Genomic DNA, 21982 nt, shown 5'->3' with positions numbered 1-21982 from the left:
GAGACAGAGAGGTCACAAGTAGATGGGGTGGGAGAGCAGGCTCCCTGCTGAGCAGAGAGCCCGATGTGGGGCTCCATCCCAGGACCCTGAGATCATGACATGAGCCAAAGGCAGGTCTTAACCCTCTGAGCCCCCCAGGCGCCCCTCAATATTAATTTTTGTTGCAGAAACCTCCTGTGTCTCATTAGGACCCTAGTTGCACAGGCTCTCTGGGTCCCAGATCCTCCAGGAGCCAGATAAAAGCTCCAGACCTGCTCTGAGCAGGCCCATGGTTTACCCTCAACTTTGCACATTCCACAAACTGCCCAAACCCAGGGTGGGGGAGACCCTTGTGAAAGGCCTGGGTCAGAACTGGGCAGAGAGACACAGGAACACCTCCAAGCCTGCACACGTGTGCAAACCCCCATGTGCACACACACACGCCCCCCCCCCTCCAAGTCAGGGGCTTCCACACCACTGTCTGAGGCCTGACGCTGAACCGAGGAAGACACACACCCCAATAGGCACCATATTCAGAGACAGTAATAACCTCGCATCTTCCCACAACCAGACACATAAACACACACACACACACACACACACACAGCCTCAGACACAGGCCCATGAGCATCCTTGGCTCCCAGAGGAGGGAAGTTAGGGGACCCGGAGCAAGAACAGAAACTAAAATATGGGGTTTGGTTACTTACAGCCTCTGGTTCTCTTCTCTGTCTGCTCATCCGTCTCCTAGAGACAGACAGACGGACAGAGACAAAGAGAGAGAGACAAAGAGACAGAGAGGCCAAAGAGAGGCGCACCGGAGAGAAAGGGAGCCGGGGAGCAGGGGCCGGGCAGGGCGGACAGAGACCTGTGGCGGCCGCGGGGCGGGAGGCCGAGGAGGCCCGGGCCGGGTGCGGGGAGAGGGCGGCGCGGACGGGGGCGGCCCGGGTGGGGACCCGGGGAGACCCCGACACAAAGGCCGCCCCGAGGGCGGTGGCGCGGGAGGAAGAGGGGGAGAGGGGGTAGGTGGGGGAGGGGCCGCCCGCCCCGCCCGCGGCCCAGCCACCGGCGGACAGCGGGTTAAGCATCTCGATGTGGAACTTCCGGATGTGACCACAGAGAGAGGGAGAGACCGGGAGAGACCGGGAGAGACCGGGAGGCGGGGAGACACCGAGCCACCCAGCCGCCGGCAGCCCTCCAGCCCGCTGCCGCCAGGACCCCCCGCCGCCCCCGCCCCCCTCCCTTTGCCCGCCCGCGCCCTCTCCCAGTCTCTCCACCACCACCACCCCAGTCTCCCCAGTCTCCGGGTCCGTCGGCCGCGGGCCGCCCCGATCCTCCCGGGACCCCGGGGGCGGGGGGGGAAGGACTGGGGGCCTGCCCCCCCGCTCACCCCTGCCCCCGCCGTCATGATCCCCTCGCCCTGACCCCCGCGGGGGGAGGGCGCCGGGGGTCCATGCGCGCAGCCTCCGCGCTGCCCGGCGCCGGCCACTGACGGCGGCGGGGGTGGGGGGGCCGGACTCCCGGTCTCCTGCCCCACCCCCTGGCGTCCGCACCGCGGCCCGTCGGGGGCCGCTGCCCCGGGCTGCGCCCGCCCTGCCGGCCAGGCCCTGGAGGGACCCGGGAGCTGCCGCCGGCATCAGCCCATGGCCCGGAGGGTAGGTCTGAGGGTAGACACCCCGCGTCCCAGCCGGGCCGCGCACCCTGTCCCTCCGTCGCCCCCACTCCTGCTCTCTGGCCCCCATCAACCCGTCCCGCCCTCTCCACCTCTTTCTCTGCCTCCCGTCTCTGCCCCTAGTCTCTCCGTCTCTGCTCCGGGTCTCCTCCTCTCTCTATCCCCGGATCTCCTCTATCTCTGCTCCGGGTGTCCCCCTCTCTCCACCCCCTGGATCTCCTCCTCTGTTCCCCCCCCCCCCCCCCGTCTCCTCTGTCTCTGCCCCGGGTCTCCCCCCTCTTTCCACCCCTGAGTCTCCTGCTCCATCTCAGGTCCTTTCTCCTACCCCCTCCTTCCTCTTCTGCCCTCCCCACTCCTCCTCCCCGGTCTACTTTTGTTCCAAGTCCTCCTAAGGATTAGGGGTGGGGACAGTACTGGGGAGGGGGTTCTCACCAGGCCGGGCAGAGGGATTCTCTCTTCTGTGGTCCTGGGGATGGGGCAGTCTGAGGGGATCAGGCGAGGAGGTGAGTACGCACCTTTGGGGGTGGAGGGGGTGGGAACATGGCAGGCTGTGAGGACCCCCTTGCACATCTTAGGAACAGTTGGATTCAACTTCGGGGCTCAGGAGAAGTTAGGAGAGGAGGAAGAGAAAGAGATGGCGAGAGGGACATACACACACAGGGCCCTCGGCACACACCCGCCAGGGGCAGGGGCCAGGGCTACCCAGGGAAGGAAGTCTGCATCCTTCTGTTTGAGTCTCTTTGATTCTTTGAGTCTGTTTCCTCAAGTCCAAGGAGAGGGTTTGGCCCTGTGGATTAAGGCCCCTCTGGCCTCCCCAGGGTGCGTGCTTTTGTGATGACAGTGGTTCGCTTTGGGGCGGATCGCACAAGTGGGTTGTGCGGTTGTGCGGTTGTGCGGGCTTACACTTCGGTTCAACAAGTGTTTATGAAATGTGTGCCAGGTGCCGTGCTGTATGCCTCATTCATTCATTCATTCACGCATGCGCTAAATACCTCTCGGCCATTCACGCATGCGCTGAATGCCTCATTCATTCATTCACCCACTCATTCCTTCGTTGCTGTGTCTGGTGTTTAGTTCTTGGGGGGGAGGGGGCGGACTCACATGGTGAGTGGGGTGTGACAGGTTGTTAAGGCAGAGTCAGATGTGCCTATTTGACAACTGTGGGATGAAATTGACAGGGGGGGTACAGTGTAGACATACATTTATGCATAAATGACGTGCTGTGCTGCTTTTATGGGAAGTCTCCCGTGAGTGAGTATCTCTTTCCTGTATTTTCTCTCCTCCATCCCGCTCTTTCCTCCTCTCTGTCTGTCGCTTGTTATCTGTATCTCGTTCCTAGTCTCTCTCTGAATCTCTCCATGGCTAATCTCTCCATGGCTCTCTCCCCTCCTTGCTCCGGGAGGAGCTGGGAGTTACCATCAGCTGATCCCTGACCCCCACCCTGACCCTCAGACCTGAGACCCGGGTCAGTCTCTCTCCTCTGGACCCTCCTGCCCACACATCAAGAATCCCTGATGGAATATTTTTCATAGGCCAGGGGTATAAGAGAAGACCATGGCTTGGGGCTCTCAGACCCACCCAGACAGCTCCATGGGACATCCACGGTCTAAAGGTGGCAGAACTCAGACCCAGGGAGCAAAAGGGCTGGTTTGGGGAGGCAAGGAGCGACATCTCCTGGGTGCCAGGGTAGGGAGGTTTCCTGATGCCTCCCTGGTGCTCTCCCCCTCTCACCTCCCCCCAGTACGATGAGCTGCCCCACTACCCAGGCATCGTGGACAGCACTGCAGCCCTGGCTGGCTTCTCAGAGGCAGTGCCCTCGGCACCGAGAGCCCCGGGGCCCTATGGCCCCCACCGGCCTCCCCAACCCCAGCCCCTGGGCTTGGACAGTGATGGCCTGAGGAGGGAGAAGGATGAGATCTACGGGTGAGTGGGGACAGGACTGAAGGCTCTGTGGGGTCTTGGGATGTGGGCCCCTTTCTTTGAGTCTCAGACTCTCGTGCTCTGTCTTGGTCTTTCCATCTCTTCCCTGGGTCTTCTGTCCCCTCCCAGGTGCTTCCATCTTCCACTCGTCCCCTGCTCTCCCCTCATGAACTTTCTGTCCTGCCTCCCCCAGACACCCGCTCTTCCCGCTGCTGGCCCTGGTCTTTGAGAAATGTGAATTGGCCACGTGCTCGCCCCGGGATGGGGCCGGGACTGGGCTGGGGACACCTCCAGGTGGTGACGTATGCTCCTCTGATTCCTTCAACGAGGACATTGCTGCCTTTGCCAAGCAGGTGGGCATCCCCATCTGCTGTGCGCCAGGAGAACCAGCGAGGAGGGGTGGGCAGGAGACAGGACGCACCCTCCCTGGTCTCTCTCTTCCTCCCAGGTCCGCTCTGAGAGGCCCCTCTTCTCCTCCAACCCGGAGCTGGACAATCTGGTGAGATCTCTGCCCTCCTCCCAATGCTCCTTCCTCCGCAGGGGTCTCCTCTCCCACCCTCCATAGCCCTGGGGTTGGTTATGGGAGCAGACAGGAGGTCATCAGACCCACTTTCTCAAACAATTGTAATTATTGCCATTTTACAATGAGTATAGATAGCCTAGAGTTTGAGAACTGGGACTGATGGCCTGAGTTCAAATTGGAGCTCTGCCACTCACTAGTTCTGTGAACCAGGACAAGGAGCTGAATCTCCCTGTGCCTCGGTTTCCTCATCTGCAGCTAGTAGCTATTCCTATCTCCTAGGGCTGTTGTGAGAATATGAGCTAACAAGAGTTGAGCACTTAGAACAGTGCCTGGCACAGAACAGAGACCAAATAGGCATTAGCTCTTCTATCAGCCAGGACAACACAGCCCATGCCGAGATGAGTGCAGGGACTCGGCTGCCAAGGGCAAAGGAGAGAAGAGAGGGAGAGAGGAGGAGAAATACCCTGGCTTCTCCCTTTTTTTTTTTTTTTTTGCTTTCCACCTCCGGCCAGGGCTTCCTATGGGGTGACCCCTTTGGCAAAGGGGTCTGGGAAATGTAGTTTACAGTCAGAGGGTGGGAAATGGAGCAAGGGGCAAGCAGGCAAAAGATGGGGTATTTTTATTACAGCAGACAGTCATTCACTTCTCTTGTGATGGATCCTTTCCCGTCTCGCCCACCTCTTGCTTCTCTTTCTCTGTCTCTGACTCTCGGGCATTTCATCTTTCCTTAATTCTGGGTCTCTGTCTCTGCTCCCCGTCACTCTCTGACCCTGTGGTTCTGTCCCTCTCTGCCTGTCCTCTGTCTTGGTCATTCTATCTCACTCTTTCTGTTCTTCTCTCTCTCCTTTTCTCCCCTTTCTCCTCCCTCCTCCTCCTTCTTTTCCTCCTCCTCCTCTGGTCCTTCTCCCTCTTTCTCTCTCTCTCTTCCCCTCCCCCGCCCCTCCTTCCATCCCTCCCTCTCTCCCCTGCTCTGTCTCTTCCTGTCTCCGTTTTCAGATGATACAGGCCATTCAGGTGCTCCGTTTCCACCTGCTGGAGCTGGAGAAGGTGAGTGCTTCTCACTTCCCCTCACACCCTCACTTCCCCCCCAACCCTCCCCTTCTCACCCCTTCCACCCCTCCTCAGGCCCTCTGCCCACTGGAGTTGGAGCAGAATGCTGCCCCATCCCTGTACACCCCAGCCCTGGCTCCCGGGTGGCCCCCCCCAGTACCCCGGTGCCCCCTCAGGTCCACGACCTGTGCGACAACTTCTGTCACCGCTACATCACCTGCCTCAAGGGAAAGATGCCCATCGACCTGGTCATCGAGGATCGGGATGGCGGCTGCAGGGAGGACCTCGAGGACTACCCGGCCTCCTGCCCCAGCCTCCCGGATCAGGTGGGCCGGGGATGGGGCACCAGGCATCACCCCGCAACCATAGCGGTGAGCGGACACAGCCAGGTTACAGCGTGAGGGCGCCCCCACCCCCCAGCCTCAGCCCGCTATGCCTGACCACCGGGCATGCGCCCACGACGCAAGAGCGGCTGCGCAGACCAGGACACACCCGGATGGCAGCGCATGCGCACAGATGCACACACGCATACACGTAGACTCCGTTGTACCCACACAGCCTCAGACACAGCCACGCAAACTCAGTCCCCGCCGTTCTCACTCGCGGCTAGATGAGCACATATGCCACCTACTCAAACACACGCGTCCCAGCCGCAGAGCAGCGTCATACGCTGCACACCCCGAGCGAGACCCGCACTTCTAGAGCAACAGCCATTACGACAGACGGAGCCAAACGGTCCCAGATCCTGCCACCCAGACTCGGACACCGCCGCACTTAGACCCAGCGCGGCGCGAGTGCAGGGCCTGCGCACACGCAGACACGTGCCACCTTCACCGCATGACAGCCGGACCGCAGCAGGTACCCACATTCCGTGCCGCGCCGGGTGCCGATGGACAGTCACGTAAGAGCAGCGCAGAGCCCGACCCGGACCACCCCCGCAAGGGGGTCACACCTGCCCCCAGATACAGGCTCATGGCCGTGCCCCGGCACAGACTCGGGCAGGCTGCCCACAGCAGTCACAGACGGGCCTCGAGGACCCTCTGCCACACAACCCACGGTCTGCACATGCGCAGCGAGAACCCCACTCAGAGGCCTGGTGGTATTCCGCGTTTTCGCGGCGTCGCCAATACACACCCGTGGCAGTCATGCGGCCCGGTGTAGTCACGAAGCCACGCGTGCAGTAACCACACACACCATCTCACAGAGAAGACAACCCACCTCTTGAACAACAGACGCAAACTTAGGACACCGAGGCCTCGTGATCTCAGGAAGGTACACAAGGTCATCTCAGAGAGGGACGCAGGCGTGAGCGCACTGACCCGGGCCACACCATAGTCTCAAGGCAGCTTCAGGCACACCGCTCTGGACACGCACCCATGGCGTCCCATCAGACCCAGCGCTGGAGAGCCCCAGGAGCCTCTGCAGCCAAGATCAAAAGCCTTCGGACTGATGATGCCACAGTTTGCACACCCGTCCATCATGCACTCAAATACACCATTCCACACAGACATGCCACACCCGGGGTAACCTTCTCCGAGCTGTGACATCTCCAGCCTGGCCCCCCCAGGATACAGATGAGACACCCGTGGTGGGCCATGGCAGGCTGCGGGGTGGGGGGGGGGATGGGGAGATGGGGGTAGGAGTGGGGGTGCTGCTTACAAAGCAACTGGCAGGGTCCAGGGCAATCAGGACAGGTGGGGTACCCTGGGATTCAACAAGAGCTGTAACCCACCCAGTCGGCCTCCCAGCAATCGAGCTGAACCTTAAACTGAATGACAAAGAGGGTTTGACACAGTGTGTGCGGGTAGGTCAGGCGCTGGGACACAGAGCGGGCCAAGGGCTGAGCTAATGCATTGTCCAGTTCTTCAAAGTGTGTCAGAGTCTAGATAAAGCACAGCCTGAACCCTCCCCCCCATCTGCAATTCAGAGACACCTCCCCACCCCATCTCTGAAAAATAGAAGTTGTTTTTTATACCCCTTAAGTTTAGTGCAAACTCATTTGGCAGTGAAGTCTGACCTGAACTAATGAGAGGCTATTTATAGACTTTATTTATTCCACTTAGTTAAATATTCATCCATTTTGCTGCAGAAATGTTAATGAGTCTGATGAGGAGGTTAAGCCCCAGACCCTGCTGGGGGTGTCATGAAATACACAGTGTGTGGGCAGATTTAGTGTCTACAAAGGGGAACCGTTCTAGGGGCACCCGGCTGGCTCAGGCAGTAGAGCCGCGACTCTGGATCTTGGGGTCTTGAGTTGGAGGTTACTTTTAAAAATAAATTTTTAAAAAATTAAAATGTGGAAAGTTCTAAATTCTGAAACACTGCTGGCCCTCTAGGATTTCAGCTAAGCTGCTGTGGATCTATGTAAGCTCATGTTTATGGGGCGACTGCTGTGTGTCTCTACACGAATGAAATCACCGAGTCCTTTCCACGCTCTGTGAGGTGGGGACCGTTGTTGTCTTCTATTTTCCAGTTAAGGAAACAGAGGCACAGAGAAGTGAAGCAACTCGCCCAAGGCCACACAGCCAGGAAAGAGGCAGGGACAGGATTTACATTCAGGTGTCCCAGCTCCAGAGCCCATCATCTCAGTCACTGTGCTATAGGGCACCCAAGCCTTGGCACTGACCTTTAGCTCTTGTTTTCCAGAATAATACATGGATTAGAGACCATGAGGACAGCGGGTCTGTACATTTGGGGACCCCGGGTCCATCCAGTGGGGGCCTAGCCTCCCAGAGTGGGGACAACTCCAGTGACCAAGGTAAGAAGCCTGGGAGGTGGAGGGGAAATGTGGGAGTCGGCCTGAGGATTTAAGTTAGACAGCAAGTAGGACTTCCAGAAGTGCAAGGACAATAGGGGTGTGGAGTGGTCTCTCGGGTGAGGGTTCTGGGTCCCTCTGATCTCCCTGCTCACTGCCCACCAACACAGCTTGCCTGTCCTCCCTCAGGAGATGGACTAGACACAAGTGTGGCCTCTCCCAGTTCCGGGGGAGAGGACGAGGAGCTGGACCAGGAGCGGCGGCGGAATAAGAAGAGGGGGATCTTCCCCAAGGTGGCTACTAACATCATGAGAGCCTGGCTGTTCCAGCACCTCTCGGTGAGAGCCCTGGGGCCCGGGTGCAGGGTGGGCATAGAGAGAGAAGGAGAAAGACGGCCGCACAGAGACTGAGGCCCCAAGAGATACCCAGAGATGGGAGACTGAGACTCGGGAGAGATACAGAGGGCGAATCTCAAGGGGAGGGGCCTGACTCGAGCAAGCATCCTTGAGCGCGGGCTGCCTGCCAGGTGCCACTAGGGCTCAGTCCTGCCCCCAACCCACGGGCCATTCACATCCCGCCCAGCAATCACCAAACAGAGCCTATGAGGATGGGGCTGGGAGGTTCCATTCTGCAAGCGAGGAGCCCCGAGGTCTCCTAGCCAGACATGGGTTCAGATCCGGGCAGTTTGGGCTTCTCCAGTGCAACATGCTGCCTTGTGGAGGGAGCCGGGAAAATACAGGAATGAGAGTCAGGGAGAGACTAAGTCCCAGAGGGACTGAGACCGGGACAGCAAGAGACGTGCACTGAGAGACATGCACTGGGACCCTGATAGAGGCTCAGACAGGGCCCGTGCTGGGCTTTGCCTCCCTTCTGGTGTTGGAGCCCCCACCCTGAGCTTTGGTCTCCCTAATGAGAGCTGGCCAATTAGCCTCTAATTGCTAGAAGAGGCGGGGGCGCCCGCAAGCATAATTGCCCAAAGCTTGGCTCCGCTTCCCTCCACTGGCCCCTGGGGAAGCCTGGAGCCGCTTAGACAAGCTGAGTCTCTGGGTCCTGCCCCAGCCTGGGCTCACCATCCCCACGGGGCCAGGCCCTGGAGGTCAGATGGCAGCTGGGCAGGCAGGGTGACTCTCTGCTGGTGGTCACAGCACCCATACCCCTCGGAGGAGCAGAAGAAGCAGCTGGCGCAGGACACAGGGCTCACGATCCTGCAAGTCAACAACTGGTGAGTGACCCAGGAGGCTCATGTGAGTCCCTGGGCCAGCCTGGGTGGGAGGCCGGGCGCTGTCCACGGTGCTGAAGGAGGCCCCGAAGCCCCCGTGAGCCTCTCCTCTCCCCTCCTCTATCCCGTCCTCTTTCCAGCTCTGTCTCCGTGTCATTTCGACCTCTCTCCTACTCCCTCTTTACACCCTCCTCGGTTTCCACAACCCCCTCCCAGGTTCATCAACGCCCGGAGACGCATCGTGCAACCAATGATCGATCAATCCAACCGCACAGGTACAGGGAGAAAACGCGGAGAGAGGGCCTAATGTTCCCCGGGGAGTATCAAAGCTGGGACCTGCATATCCCGGGGCTCAGCCTGCACCCCTCAACCTCCTTCCCAGGGCAGAGTGCAGCCTTCAGCCCAGAGGGCCAGCCCATGGGGGGCTACACGGAAGCTCAGCCACACATGACTGTCAGGCCTCCAGGTAAGTCCCTGCCCCTTAACTAACCCTGCCCCCAGCACACCAGGCCCCTCCTCTCAATGAAGATGCCCCACCTTCTGGGATTCAGTTCATGAATAATGCAGTACTTCATTTGCATAACAGTGGAGCTGGAGGGACCATCACAGATTTCCTGGAGCCCACTTCTTAGCTGAGCTTGTTTCTTCCAGGCTCCGCCCATCCACTGGAAGGTTTTACTTAAAGGACTAGTACCTTTTTTAAAAAGATTTTATTTATTTATTTTATTTGAGAGAGAGAGAGAGAGCGTGCACACGCATTCATGTGTATACACACACACACACACAAACGCTCGCACGCAGGGTGGGGGTGGGGTAGGCGTGGAGCACCAGAGGAAGAGGGACAGATGGACCCTGTGAGGAGCACAGAGCCCACCATGGGGCTTGATCTCACAACCCTGAGATCAGGACCTGAGCTGAAACCAAGAATCAGAGGCTCAGCGGACTGAGCCACCCAGGCGGACTGAGCCACCCAGGCGTCCCAGGTCTAGTACTTTCTTAAATGATGACTCAGTCTGTCTTGATAGAGGGATCCCCTGGGGAGGGAGACGGTGGGAGGAATTTGGGGCATATGGGAAAGTCGGGGGAAGACTCACAGCCCTCCTCTTTTCTCTTCCAGGTTCGATGGGAATGAGTTTGAACTTAGAAGGAGAGTGGCATTATCTATAGATTCAGGACAAGTGTGAGTGTCCGATGTCTCGGGGTTCTGGGTTGGGGGTTGTGTACATCTCAAAGCTCGGTAAGGCCTCCAGATTCCAATACTGCGCCCACCTGGAGGGGGTCCACCTGGGTGTGCAGGGCTCAGTGGGAAGATGGTTTATCCACCCACCCGCTCATTCATTCATCTGTACGTGTGTCCACCCATCAGTTATCCACCTACCCGCTCTCCATGTAAACACACATCCACTCAATCTGTAGTCATCTGTCCGCCCACCCACCTGGTCAGCCATCCACCTCCGCACCGACCCAGCCGCCCACCTGTGAGCCGCCCATGCCTCCGTCCACCACCGGTCCTCCAACCAGCAAATACAACAACCCAGGCTTCCACCCCCATCCACACTGATCTGCCCCCTCCAAAGCTTCACCTGCCCATCTGCCCACCCAGTCATCCGCACACCCGTCCGTTCACACACCTCCGGCAGACATGAAACCCTCTTCCGGATCCTGACCAGTCTCAGACAGGGTCCTGCTCTTGAGAAAATTTGAGCTTTGGTGGAAGTGAACATCAGAAAGGAATGACGGCCCAGAGCAACAGGTGGAGCAATACAGAGCTTGCTCGGAGGAGGGAGACGTCACCTGTCCCTGAGATAGCAGGAAAGACTTCAGAGAGGAAGTAACTTCTGGGTAGGGCTTTGAAGGATGAATAGGAGTCCACTGGGGAGAAGAGGGAGGGGCAAGGGAGTTGGGTACATTCTTTCACTCTCCCGGGTCTTAAGACGTCAGAGCATCTTCCCACTTAGTCTTCATAAAAACCCTCCAAGAGGGAGAAATTATTATTTTTGTGTTACAGATGAGAAAAATTGATGCTCAGGAAGAAAACTTCACATGTACAGGTTCACTGAGCTCAGAAAAGTAGAGGGAATAGTGTGTGCAAAGGCCCAGGGTTCAGGGGCTGCCTGAAATTTCTACAACACGAATCAGACCTTGACTGACTCCGAGTTAAAACTCTTCTGTGGCTCCCTAGTGCCCTCTGGTGAAGTCCAGAATCTTCAGTTCAGCACCTCTACACTCCCTCATTTAATGCACATTCCCTGAGTACTTGTGTGCCTGGCCCTGGGCTGGGTAGTGCTGGGGACATAGCAGTGACCACGACAGCCCAGCCCTGCCCTCACCGGGCTCATTGTCCATTGGGGGAGACACACCAGTCTTCAGACAGTGATGCCCAAAGTGGACAGGGCTGGTATGAGGGAACCCAGGAACTGGAGGAGCCCAAAGGGAGTATCAGACCCAGGCTGGGAGGCTTCAGGGAAGACTTCCCGGAAGAGGGGACTTGGGAGCTGAGACCAGGAGAACTGAAGGTTCTCCCATTGCACTTAGCAAACTCAAGGCTATGAGACAGCCCTGTGCCCCCATCACCACTGCCTCCAGACCGATGAGGGGAAGGAGGACTGGCCTGGGCTGGCACCAGCAGGCTGGCTGGCGAGTAGTGAACTTGGGGCCAACAGAAAGGCTGGGTGATGGGAGTGGAGACCTAAGAGAGCTTAGGCATGGAGCCTGGGAAGGAGAGGTGGACATTTGTCCAGGGCCTGGCAGGTCGGTAGGGGTCTCAGCTCTGCCCCGACCAACCAAGGGTGGGTGTGGCCTGGTCTGAGTGTCACGGGACCTCAAAAGAGGTGGAGGGGGTTCCCAGTCTCTCTCCTTGTCTTCTTTTCTCTTTCTTGGTCTTAAGGGTCTTGTCTCTTTTTTCATTTCTCTCTCTGTTGCCTCTATTTCTATTCCTTGTCCTTCCCTCCCTCCCTCCCTCTGCATTCCTCTCACTGTGGGGCTGATGTGGGACCAAATGCCTCCCCACTTCCTGACTTGGCCTCTCATCCCCTCTCCACAGACCCCAGCCTCCGGACTGTGACCACTAAGCTCACACCTGGTTCCGGTCCCCGCCTGGCCCCCTGACTTCAGGACCCCACCTCCTAAGGTCCCCAACGCAATGCCTACCTCCCTGGGGCCCCACCGGGACATGGGGGCCTGAGCGCCCACTCGAGGGTCTCTCAAGGACAAAGACAAGGCCCCTAGGCCCTGCACCCCACTTCTGCCATCACCTCTGCCTGGAGCCCAAGCTGAGATCCCAGGCCCAGGTCTTCAGAAGATGGTGACTGGGGGGGTCCCCCGCCTCCAGGCTAGAGAAGGGACTGGCAGTGGGCTGCGGAGGTCAGGGAAGGAGGGTCAGCCGGATCCGACATTTGGAAGAGGTCCCCTCGTCCTGCCAGCCTACTCCCCGCCCCTTCTCTCCCCTACCTCCCTTCACTGACGTCTTCTACTTTTTTTTTAATGATAAAATCTTTAAAAACAAAAAGCCGCCAGTCTGTGTTCTTGTGTCTCTTTCGAGATTCAAATTCTCATCAATTTGAAGCTCATGAACCACCAATTATAATAATTGATACTCTTTTCTTTAAAAGATTTTATTTGTCAGAGTGAGAAAACAAGCAGGGGGAATGGCAGAGGGAGAGGCAGACTCCCCGCTGAGCCGGGAGCCCGATGTGAGGCTCGATCCCAGAACCCCGAGATCATGACCTGAGTCAAAGGCAGACACTTCACTGACTGAGCCACCCAGGTGTCCTAATAATTGATACTTTTTTTTTTAAGATTTTATGTATTTATTTGACAGAGAGATCACAAGTAGGGGGAGAGGCCGGCAGAGAGAGAGGAGGAAGCAGGCTCCCTGCTGAGCAGAGAGCCCAATGTGGGGCTCGATCCCAGGACCCTGGGATCATGACCTGAGCCAAAGGCAGAGGCTTTAACCCACTGAGACACCCAGGCGCCCCAATAATTGATACTCTTTATCCCCACTCTCCCGAGGCACTCTGTATCAATTAGCTATTGCTGTGTAACAGACCATCCCGAAGCTTTGTGGTTCACAAGGCCAACTCTTTTAGCTCGTTATGCTATGGGTTGGCATAACTAGGCTCTGCTGGGCAGTTCATGTGACTTCAACAGGGCTCTGCTGTGTATCTGTGGCCAGAGATGGGTCAGCAAGAGGGCTCTGCTGGCTGGCAGCAGGGGCAACAGGAGGTTGTCCCGTTCATTCACACACAGGCTCAGCTGGCCCTCAAGAAGGAACAGAAGGGCCCAAGACCTCCTGAGGCCCCAGCTCAGGTCTGACTCCTGGTTCTCTCAGCTGCATCCTCTTGGCCACAAATCTCAAGGCCAGCCAGATTCAAGGGAGGAGACAGGGACTCCACCCCTTACAGGGCGGGGATGGGGGCCTGCAAACTCACAGCACAAGAGATGGGGACACGGGGAGGGACGAAGAAAAATGGCCCCTTTTGCATCAGTCTCCCACACTGTGGCTCCAAGATGACTTTTTTCGTCTGTCCCATGGGACACAAACACAGTTACCCTGGGGTGTCCTTGGAAACACTCATGCGTGGCCAACAGACCACCAGGCTGCACAGCAGGGAGGTCGTGAACCCAGACTCTATCCCCAACCTGCCTGGGTTCAAATCCCCATTTTCTCCATGATACTCGTTCTCAGGACTGAACAGACCTGAGCTTGGAAGGGTGAGACCCCCAGAGCCCACCTCCAAACACCACTCACTCACATACTCTTCTTTTTTTTCAAAATTTTATTATATAGAGAGAGCATGCGTGTGAGGGAGAGTTAGGGGCGGGGCAGAGGGAGAGGGACAAGCAGACTCCAGCAGCGAGACTGCGAGACTGCGTGGGGTTTCTGACCTGAGCTAAATCAGGAGTTCGGGGCTCCACCTACAGGGCCACCCAGGAGCCCCTCATATAGGCACCTCCTAATACAGCAGCCCCTGGAACCTCCTAATGCAAACACGGAAACTGAGGCCCTGTGAGGCCTGTGATCCACAGATGCCCTCATCCTCCGGAATAAGGTGCACGTGGCTCAGATCTCACTCACGGGTCAGCCGCCAACTCCAGGAGCTGCCAATCCTGCTGTTTTGTTCCCGAGCTGCCGTGGAGCTCAGTGCAAACTGTAAGTTGCTTGGGTTTGGGCCCTTGTCTGTGGCAAATAGCTCAGTCCCCCTTCCGCGCCTCTGTCCTAGGCGCTCCCTTTGCCCTGGATCACCTTCCCCTGCTCAGAGTCCCCTCGGCAAAGATTCAGGAGCAGCCAAACCCAGGCACCCGACTACCTGCCGCTCCTTCCTCATCCCATCCCTTTTCCTCCTCACGTCCCCTCCCTGGAATTCTCTCCGTCACTAATTCGCCTGTTTCATTATTGGCTTGAACCTCAGCCCTGGCAGCCCCGGGCGTGCCACAAGTGCCCAGGGGACAAGAGGCGGAGGGCAGAGGAAGCGAGGCAGCTAAGCCTCATTCACTCGGGCCCCCGGCCCTGGGTGTCTCTGAGGTCCGCAGTCCGCGCTCTGGGCACGTCTGTGAGCAAGGCCAAGACCTCCTGTCCTCAGGAGCTGGCGTCCTAGTATGGGGGGCCCCCACAAAGGGCCGAGCAAATGAGCACTTGGTTTAGACTGCGAGGTGACAGGAGGTCGTAAGTAGAGCAGAGTCGGGGTGGAAGTTAGCTGCTGCGCGCTGGGGGCCAGGCTCCGAGGGGCTCCACACCAACCCACCTGGTTCACCCTTAGGACTAGGGTAGTGCGCTGTCCCCATTTCCCGGATGAGGAGACTGAGGCCCAGAGTGGTGAACTTGCGCCGGCCCAGAGTCACACAGCTGGAGAGTGTGGGTCTCCATTCAGACCGGTGTCCTGAAGCCTGTGGGCTAACCACTCCGCCCGCGCGGCCTCTTATTAAAAAAAAAAAAAAAAAGAATTCTAAGAGTCTGTGATTTTGAAAGGACCTAGCATGATCTATTCTCTGTGTTAGATATGATTTTGGTGACTCCGAATCGTGTTTATCTCCCGCCAGCTCCGCGGAACTGAAGTCGGTTGGACGGGGGCTAGAAAGCAGGAAGGACGTCCCGGCCCCACTTTGAGGGCAGGTGCGGGGTGCAGGGAGGGGGCGGGGCCGGACGGAGGCCTGTTGTCGGCCTCCGGGAAAGCGGGCGCTGCCTGTAGGGGTGGGGGCGGAGGAATGGGGGAACCCGGGACTTGGGCGAGGGGGGGAAGGGGCAGTTCCCCTACCCCTTCCCCACCTGCTCGGCGACTGGAAATGCCTCTCGCTGAATCCTCTCTAATTAAACCAATTGGATGTGCCACCGGGGAGGAGAGAAATTGGGCGGGAGGTTAATTGTAACTAAAAATACCTCCCCCGTTTCCTAGGGTGAGGAAGCCGCGGCCGCCCGGGGTTCGGGGCCGGGGGAGGTGGGGAACCCGCCGGATCTCCGGGGAGCCCGCGGGGGGCGGGGAGGGGTTGCGAGTGGCGGGGCCCGGCTGGCTCGGGCCTGTGCGGCTGGGGGTGGGCACCGGCGGCTGAGCCTGTCCCTGCGCGGCGCGCGTGTGTCCCCCACCAATGCCCGGGTCCCGGGTTGCGTCTGTCACGCCGTGCCTCGGTCCAGCTCGTGTGTTTGCGATTACGAGACTCGGGGCGTCACTACCTGAGTCTGGGGGGGGGGATTGTGTGGCGAAGCGGGTCTCCTTCATAACTGGGGGCCTCCTTGAATGAGTCCACGGCTGTGTCTCTGCGTGTGGCTTTGTAGGGTCCTGGGAGCTCTGTTTGCAGGACAGCGAGACAGCGCGGCTCCGGGTCATTCCAGCTTCGGTGCCGGTGAATGTGGGGCAGGCAATGAGCCTGGGCTCCCTCCAGAGGGCGCTGAGGAGCCGTGGAAGGCGGTTTGTCTGCAACCGCTTCATGGAGATGTAATTGACTAACCTTAAAACCGTCCCATTTAAAGCGTGCGGTTGGATGGCTCTCGTCTAGTGACAGAGCTGTGCAGCCGTCACCATAATCAACTGCACGACATTTTCATTACCCCTAAGAAAGAAACCTTCCACCCTTCAACAGCTGCTCCCCCGCCACCCCAACTCCCAAACCGGGGCAGCTACTAATCCACTTTTCTGGCTCTGTGGATTTGCCCGTTCTGGGCATTTCATAGAAATGAAATCTACAGGGTCTTTTCTTTTTTAAAAGATTTATTTACTTTAGGGAGGGGGAGGGGCAGCGGGGGAGAGAGTCTCAAGCTGACTCCACACTGAGTGCCATCCCCCCTGTAGATCCATCCCAAAACTCTGAGATCAGAGCCTGAACAAAACGCCACCCTCCCACCCCACCCCCACCCCCCCACACACACCGTGTGGTCTTTTGTGTCTGGCTTCTTTCACTCAGCACAGAGCTTTCAAGGTTCCTTCATGTTGTTGCCTGTCTCGGTGCTTTGTTCCTTTTTATGGTAGGAAGTTATTCCATTGTCTTGGAAGGATTTTGAGCAGAAAAAGGACAGAGTCGGGTTTGTGCTTTGTGTGAAGCTGCCGTGCAGAGGGTAGATTGGGGGGGCGGGGAGGCAGTGATATGAGTTGGGTTGTGTCCCCCAAAAAGATATACTCAAGTCCTAATTCCAGGACCTATGAATGTGACCTTACCTTATTTGGAGATGCGATCTTGACAGATGACCCAGGTAAAATGAGGTCATAGGGTGGAAGAAATTGAAAAACCAGGTATTGACTTGGGGGAAATATTCACTACACGCATGACATGTATATTCTATAAAGGACTATATATATTATATAAATACATAAACCATGTATTTTTTTAAATTTTATTATTTTATTTATTTATTTATTATTTTATTACTAAGTAAACTCTACACCCAAGCTGGGGCTCAAACTCCCAATCCCAAGATCAAGACTCTACCTACTGAGCCATCAGGCTCCCTGTAAACTATATACATAATAAAAAGAACTCCTTCATATCAGTAAGATAATTCCTTCATGAGAGTCAAAATATTGGATATAAATGACAAAAAGTAGGGGCACCCAGGTGGCTCAGTGGGTTAAAGCCACTGTCTTTGGCTCCGGCATGATCCCAGGGTTCTGGGATCGAGCCCCACATCAGGCTCTCTGCTCTGCAGGGAGCCTGCTTCCTCCTCTCTCTCTCTCTGCCTGCCTCTCTCCCTACTCCTAATCTCTATCTGTCAAATAAATAAATAAAATCTTTAAAAAAAATGATCAAAAGTAGATAAACAAATGGCCAATAAGCCCATGAAAAGATACTTGACACCAAGAGCCATTGTGGAAAATGCAAGTACAATGCAGTAAATACACAATAAATGTCATCTGCGTAGCTAATGGGAGGTCTCCCCCATGGCTAGTAGGAGCACACACTGGTATAACGACTTTGGAGGACAACTGCAAAAAATCTACCATCACTGAACCCATGTGTGTCCCGTGACCCTGCGACGCCTCTCCTGGGTGCGAACTCTGCAGTAGGGCACAGATGGGCTCACCCAAAGCCACAGGGACTGTGTGTTCGCAGCGGCATTAACCCGGCCAGCCGCCCATCAACAAAAGAACAGATTAAACAAAGTGTGATGAATTCCCACGACAGAATGAGTAAACCACACAGCTCCATGCACCAGGATATCAGCCAAAGAAGCCAGACACTAGAGAGAACATTCTTACGAGGTTCTAGAAGGGGCAGGGCTAGGCGACAGTGTGCGGGCTCAGGGTGCTGGCGGCCCGCGGGGGCCTGGGCTGGCCCTGGTTGGTTTGTCAGGATGCTGGTGGCCTGGGCGTGTTTCGTGTTCTGTGGAAATTCACAAAGCCATTCCCTTACCATCTGTGCCCTTTTCTGTGTGTTACGCTTCAAGGGAAAGTTTTAAAAGGTTGTTGAGCGATGTGTACGCACTTTGCATCTTGAAAGCTGCTGTGAAATTCAAGTACGAAGTCCCCTCGGGGCGAATGGAGGTGCCCCTTTCCCCAAGCCCTTGCCCCAGGGGAGCCTTATCGATCTTTTTTAACTTGGGCCAGTCTGATGGGTGAAAAGTGAGGTGTCGGGGAGCCTTATTTCCTGCTGTTGTGAGACTGGCCAGGCTACAGCCCCACCTGGAGCTTCTGCGCACATTTTGGAGCAGACGTAGTGCCCTGGGTGACCGGCAGGTAATAAGAACTTCTCAATTTGGACAAATGCCCTGGAGGACGTATCTGGGTGTTGAGTTTTCTCCCTTCCTTGGGCAGGGTCCTTCAGACTCACCTCCTAGAGTGGTTTTAGAGGGTCAGAGCCCAGGGGCTGTTTGGATCTTTTTGGCAGATGCTGGATAGCTTCCATTTTAGCACCTCCCTACCCGCGCGCATGCGCGCACACAAATAAAAACTGTTTCTTGCCAGTGGGACATTCATTTATGTTTTAACATGAAAAAGAAGACTTGTCAGGAACAGTCCTGACAAGCCATAATGTTCTAAGGAGACGTGGCTGAGCGGTGGGTGGGAGCAGCTCTGAGTTATTTTCTCCCATAAACCAGTTATTTCCCTATTCTTTTTAAAAGATTTTATTTACTTATTTGACAGAGATCACAAGTAGGCAGAGAGGCAGGCAGAGAGAGGGGGAAGCAGGCTCCCCGCTGAGCAGAGAGCCCGATGCGGGGCTCGATCCCAGGACCCTGAAATCATGACCTGAGCTGAAGGCAGAGGCTTTAACCCACTGAGCCACCCAGGCATCCCCTTATTTCTCTATTTTTAATGCCTTGGATCAGGGAAGGCATTTTCAGGGATCATAATGGGAGAGAGCTTTGACCACCAAAAAAAATTTCAAAATGTTGAGTAAAGCCACCAAAAACAAAGCCAAAAGAAAGCAGCAAAGTGAGAGAAATATTCCTAACATCTATGATGCTTAAGATCCAGAACATATAAAGAGCTACCAGAGACCAATAACAAAATGACAAAGAGTCTAGGATTTGAGCCAACAGAAGAGGAAATACAAAAGGTACAGAACATGCAGTGATACTTGGGCTTGCTGGCAATTAGGGGAAATAAAAATAATATTAAGTCACTACAGCCTGTAGGAAGGACAGATAGGAAGGAGAATCCATCAAATGACCTATTAAAATGTACCTTTCCTTGGACCAGTGATTGTACCCCCAGGGATTTAGCCTATACACACATATCTAGAAATGACCCACGTGCAAGGATATTCATGCCAGCTTTGTTGGTGGGAGCAAAAGATTGGAAACAGCTTAAATGTCTCTCTCTACGGGCCTAGCTAAGAAAACGTTCGGCCCGTCCATGTGATGACCCAGCTCTGTATCGGTATACAAGATCTCCCAGCACTGTGCCCCGCACACAGCAGGCACCATCGAGGGTTTGCTACTATATCGAAACGCATGCAATTCCACTTGTAAGTTGGACAGAAACGCGGATGGTTAAAAAAGAGGAGAAATTGGCCATCATGTGCCGAAGATTCCGCGGAAATGCTTTGTGGGTGGGTGTGTGTAAGTGTAACATGTTCCTTTTTTGCTCCGCGGTGGCAGGTTAGCTTGGGGCATACAATGTAGTGTGCTCATCGCGACAAGTGCGCTCCGTCAGAGCGTGCGATGGAATATTACTCAGCCTTATAAAAAGGAGTGAAATGGTGTCCTTTGCAAGAACGTATTTGGAGCTAGAGGGTATAATGCTTAGCGAGATGAGCCAGTCAGAGAAAAGACAGATACCATAGGATCTCACTCACGGGTGGAATCGAAGAAACAAAATTAACGAGCAAAGAGCAGGGAAGAGAGAAACCGGGAACAGACTCTTCTAGAGAACGCACCGAGGGTTGCGGGGGCCGGTGGTGAGACGGAATGGGGAGGACGCTCTTACCTTTTGACCCACTAATTGCTCTCTCGGGAAGGCCCTAAGGAAGCAGCCGGAAGCTGGGGGAGAGGCCCCGTGAGAAGGGGTTGGGGGGGGGTGCAGAGCGTGGTACAGAATGGAAGGAAGCGGCTTATGGCTCCAGGCGGGCCCTGCCACCGACCGAGGGGACCGAGGGGGCAGACACGCAGGTGATAAGCGGCCTCTGTGTCTGTGCAGATGCTTTGTGCAAATAAGTTGACAGGATCCAAACCCCCTGGTGCCCAGGGTCTCTCGGGGTGGATTCCGGGGGATTCTTTCCCCTTCTATTTCCAGTCTTCCTGAACTATCCATAATGGGCAAAGCCTTTTTAAAAGGAGGAATTCAGAAGCAGACAGAGAGCCCCTGATGCAAACAAAGGTGTCCGCTGTTGCACTGTTTGGGAAATTAACAGAGAAACAGTCCAGACACGCAAGGGCAGGACACGGGTATTTACGAGTGGGGTGTCTACACTTGGGCCATTGCTCCGCCATTCGTGAAGAGTCCACTTTCAGACAAAGTGCAACGAGCTGCGGAAACACTTAGGATCTGTCTCCCAGAACTGTTCAAGGGGCCAAGAGCACCGCAGGACCTTGACCAGTTTGTATCTGTCTGGAAACGCGTGCGCGGAGGAGGATGCTGGAGGCTGTGCCCCGCAGCCAGATCACGGGGGTGGGGGAGGGGGTTCTTCCTCCTTCTGTCATGTTCCTGCACCTCCTCAGCTTCCTCCTGTGTTGCCCATGGCAGGGGCGCCGGGTGGGCCCGCCTGACCCCCTCCCCTCTGGCGGCAGAGCCAGACTCTGGCCACGGAGCAGGTGCCAGCAGGCGGACCCCCTCCAGACACAGGAAGACAGAAGACACCCAGGGTCACGGCCGGGGCCGGGCGTGTTTGCGCCCAGCACTCCCGGCGGCAGTGGCCTCGGGGTCCTGTCGTCCTGGGGGTCACTCCTGAGGGCCTGACCGGAGCCCACAGCTACAGCCTCCCAGGCTCTTGTCGGCCCCCCCATCCCTCTATTAACCCCCTTCCTGTTTAATACCCCTGCAGCGCCTTCATTTAGTCTCTGATCACGGCCCCGACACAACCATGCGTCGCTCTCCTACTCAGGAAAACAAAATTCGAGAGCTTTCCTGGATTTCCAGATGCACATGAAGCTTCTGAGGCAGATGGTGGGGCTGTGTTCATCGGTCAGAGAGAGAAAGGACGGAGCAGAGCGGAGAGGCTGAGGGTCTCCCCAGGGCCACGGGGCGTTGCAGTTGTCTGATGCGCTTAAGTTTTTAATATTAGAATCCCGCGGGCTGGTCTTCAAATGTTAAGCCAACGCTGTTCCTAGAATAAGGCCCCCCAGGCCATGACGCACTTGCTGTCCTTTCTGTAGACCCCCGACTGGGGCCGGCGGGAACCTTAGTGAGGGCTCCGTGCCTGTGTCCATGCAGGCCGGCAGGGGACTTTACCGCTGCTCCGGTCCCGCGGGGACCACACTCACGCCACAGCCCTCCCTCCCTCCTCTGCAGCGAGCTTTGGTCGCCTGCATCTTTCGCTTTTCTCTTTCACCTGAGCCGTGGAATTTGCCAGCATCGAGGTTCACGGCGTCTCCCTCTGGTTCTCAGGCGTGCGGGAAGGGCCCCGGGCACCGCGGCAGACGTGGGCCCACCCCGACCCCCTGCCCCGTTCTCAAAGCGGATCGTACGGATGGACAACAATGCAGGTCTCCCCCATCTGAGGAAAAGCAGGGCCCGTGAGGACAGACTTGCAGGGGGGTGGGGGTGGATCAGGGTCCTCTGCGTGGGAGCTGAAGGCCCTGCTGTCTCCCTGGGCCCTGGGGCACCTCGGATCAGCAGGCGGGATGAGAGCAGGGGCGCGGGAGGACCGACGAGGGGCAGCAGGAGGCCGCACAAGAGACTTTATTCGCATGTTCACACTCCCCCCCATGCCAGGCCGGCCCGACCAGAGCACTGAGCCCAGGCTGCGGTTCGGGCAGGAATCTCGGTGCCCGGTGGGGGT

At 56.7% G+C, this 21982-nt stretch overlaps 1 protein-coding gene across 2 annotated transcripts; it reads left to right on the top strand.

Moving 5' to 3' along the window:
* The first annotated feature begins 1247 nt into the window (after positions 1-1247).
* MEIS3 (Meis homeobox 3) lies at positions 1248-12617 on the top strand. 2 transcript variants are annotated; one of them, XM_032839259.1, is made up of 13 exons: positions 1248-1631; positions 3390-3571; positions 3762-3921; positions 4017-4067; positions 5088-5138; positions 5369-5467; positions 7788-7899; positions 8086-8234; positions 9042-9118; positions 9332-9390; positions 9498-9581; positions 10233-10295; positions 12159-12617. In XM_032839259.1, exons 1-12 carry the CDS (start codon positions 1620-1622, stop codon positions 10280-10282), a joined length of 1086 nt encoding a protein of 361 aa, XP_032695150.1. In that variant the 5' UTR covers positions 1248-1619; the 3' UTR covers positions 10283-10295; positions 12159-12617. The 2 variants fall into 2 exon arrangements, with proteins under 2 accessions (XP_032695150.1, XP_032695149.1); XM_032839258.1 differs by having other exon boundaries at positions 5318-5467.
* The last annotated feature ends 9365 nt before the right edge of the window (positions 12618-21982 follow it).

This window comes from Lontra canadensis, unplaced genomic scaffold (genome assembly GCF_010015895.1).
Source record: "Lontra canadensis isolate GAN:19392208 unplaced genomic scaffold, GSC_riverotter_1.0 scaffold107, whole genome shotgun sequence".
NCBI lineage: Eukaryota > Metazoa > Chordata > Mammalia > Carnivora > Mustelidae > Lontra > Lontra canadensis.
This window is presented reverse-complemented; position numbering and strand designations above follow the sequence as displayed.

Coding starts and splice junctions, on each gene's coding strand:
- MEIS3 (XM_032839258.1), top strand. Junction 9,391..9,497: donor CGATCAATCCAACCGCACAG/GTACAGGGAGAA, acceptor CCTCCTTCCCAG/GGCAGAGTGCAGCCTTCAGC. Junction 9,582..10,232: donor CATGACTGTCAGGCCTCCAG/GTAAGTCCCTGC, acceptor TTTCTCTTCCAG/GTTCGATGGGAATGAGTTTG.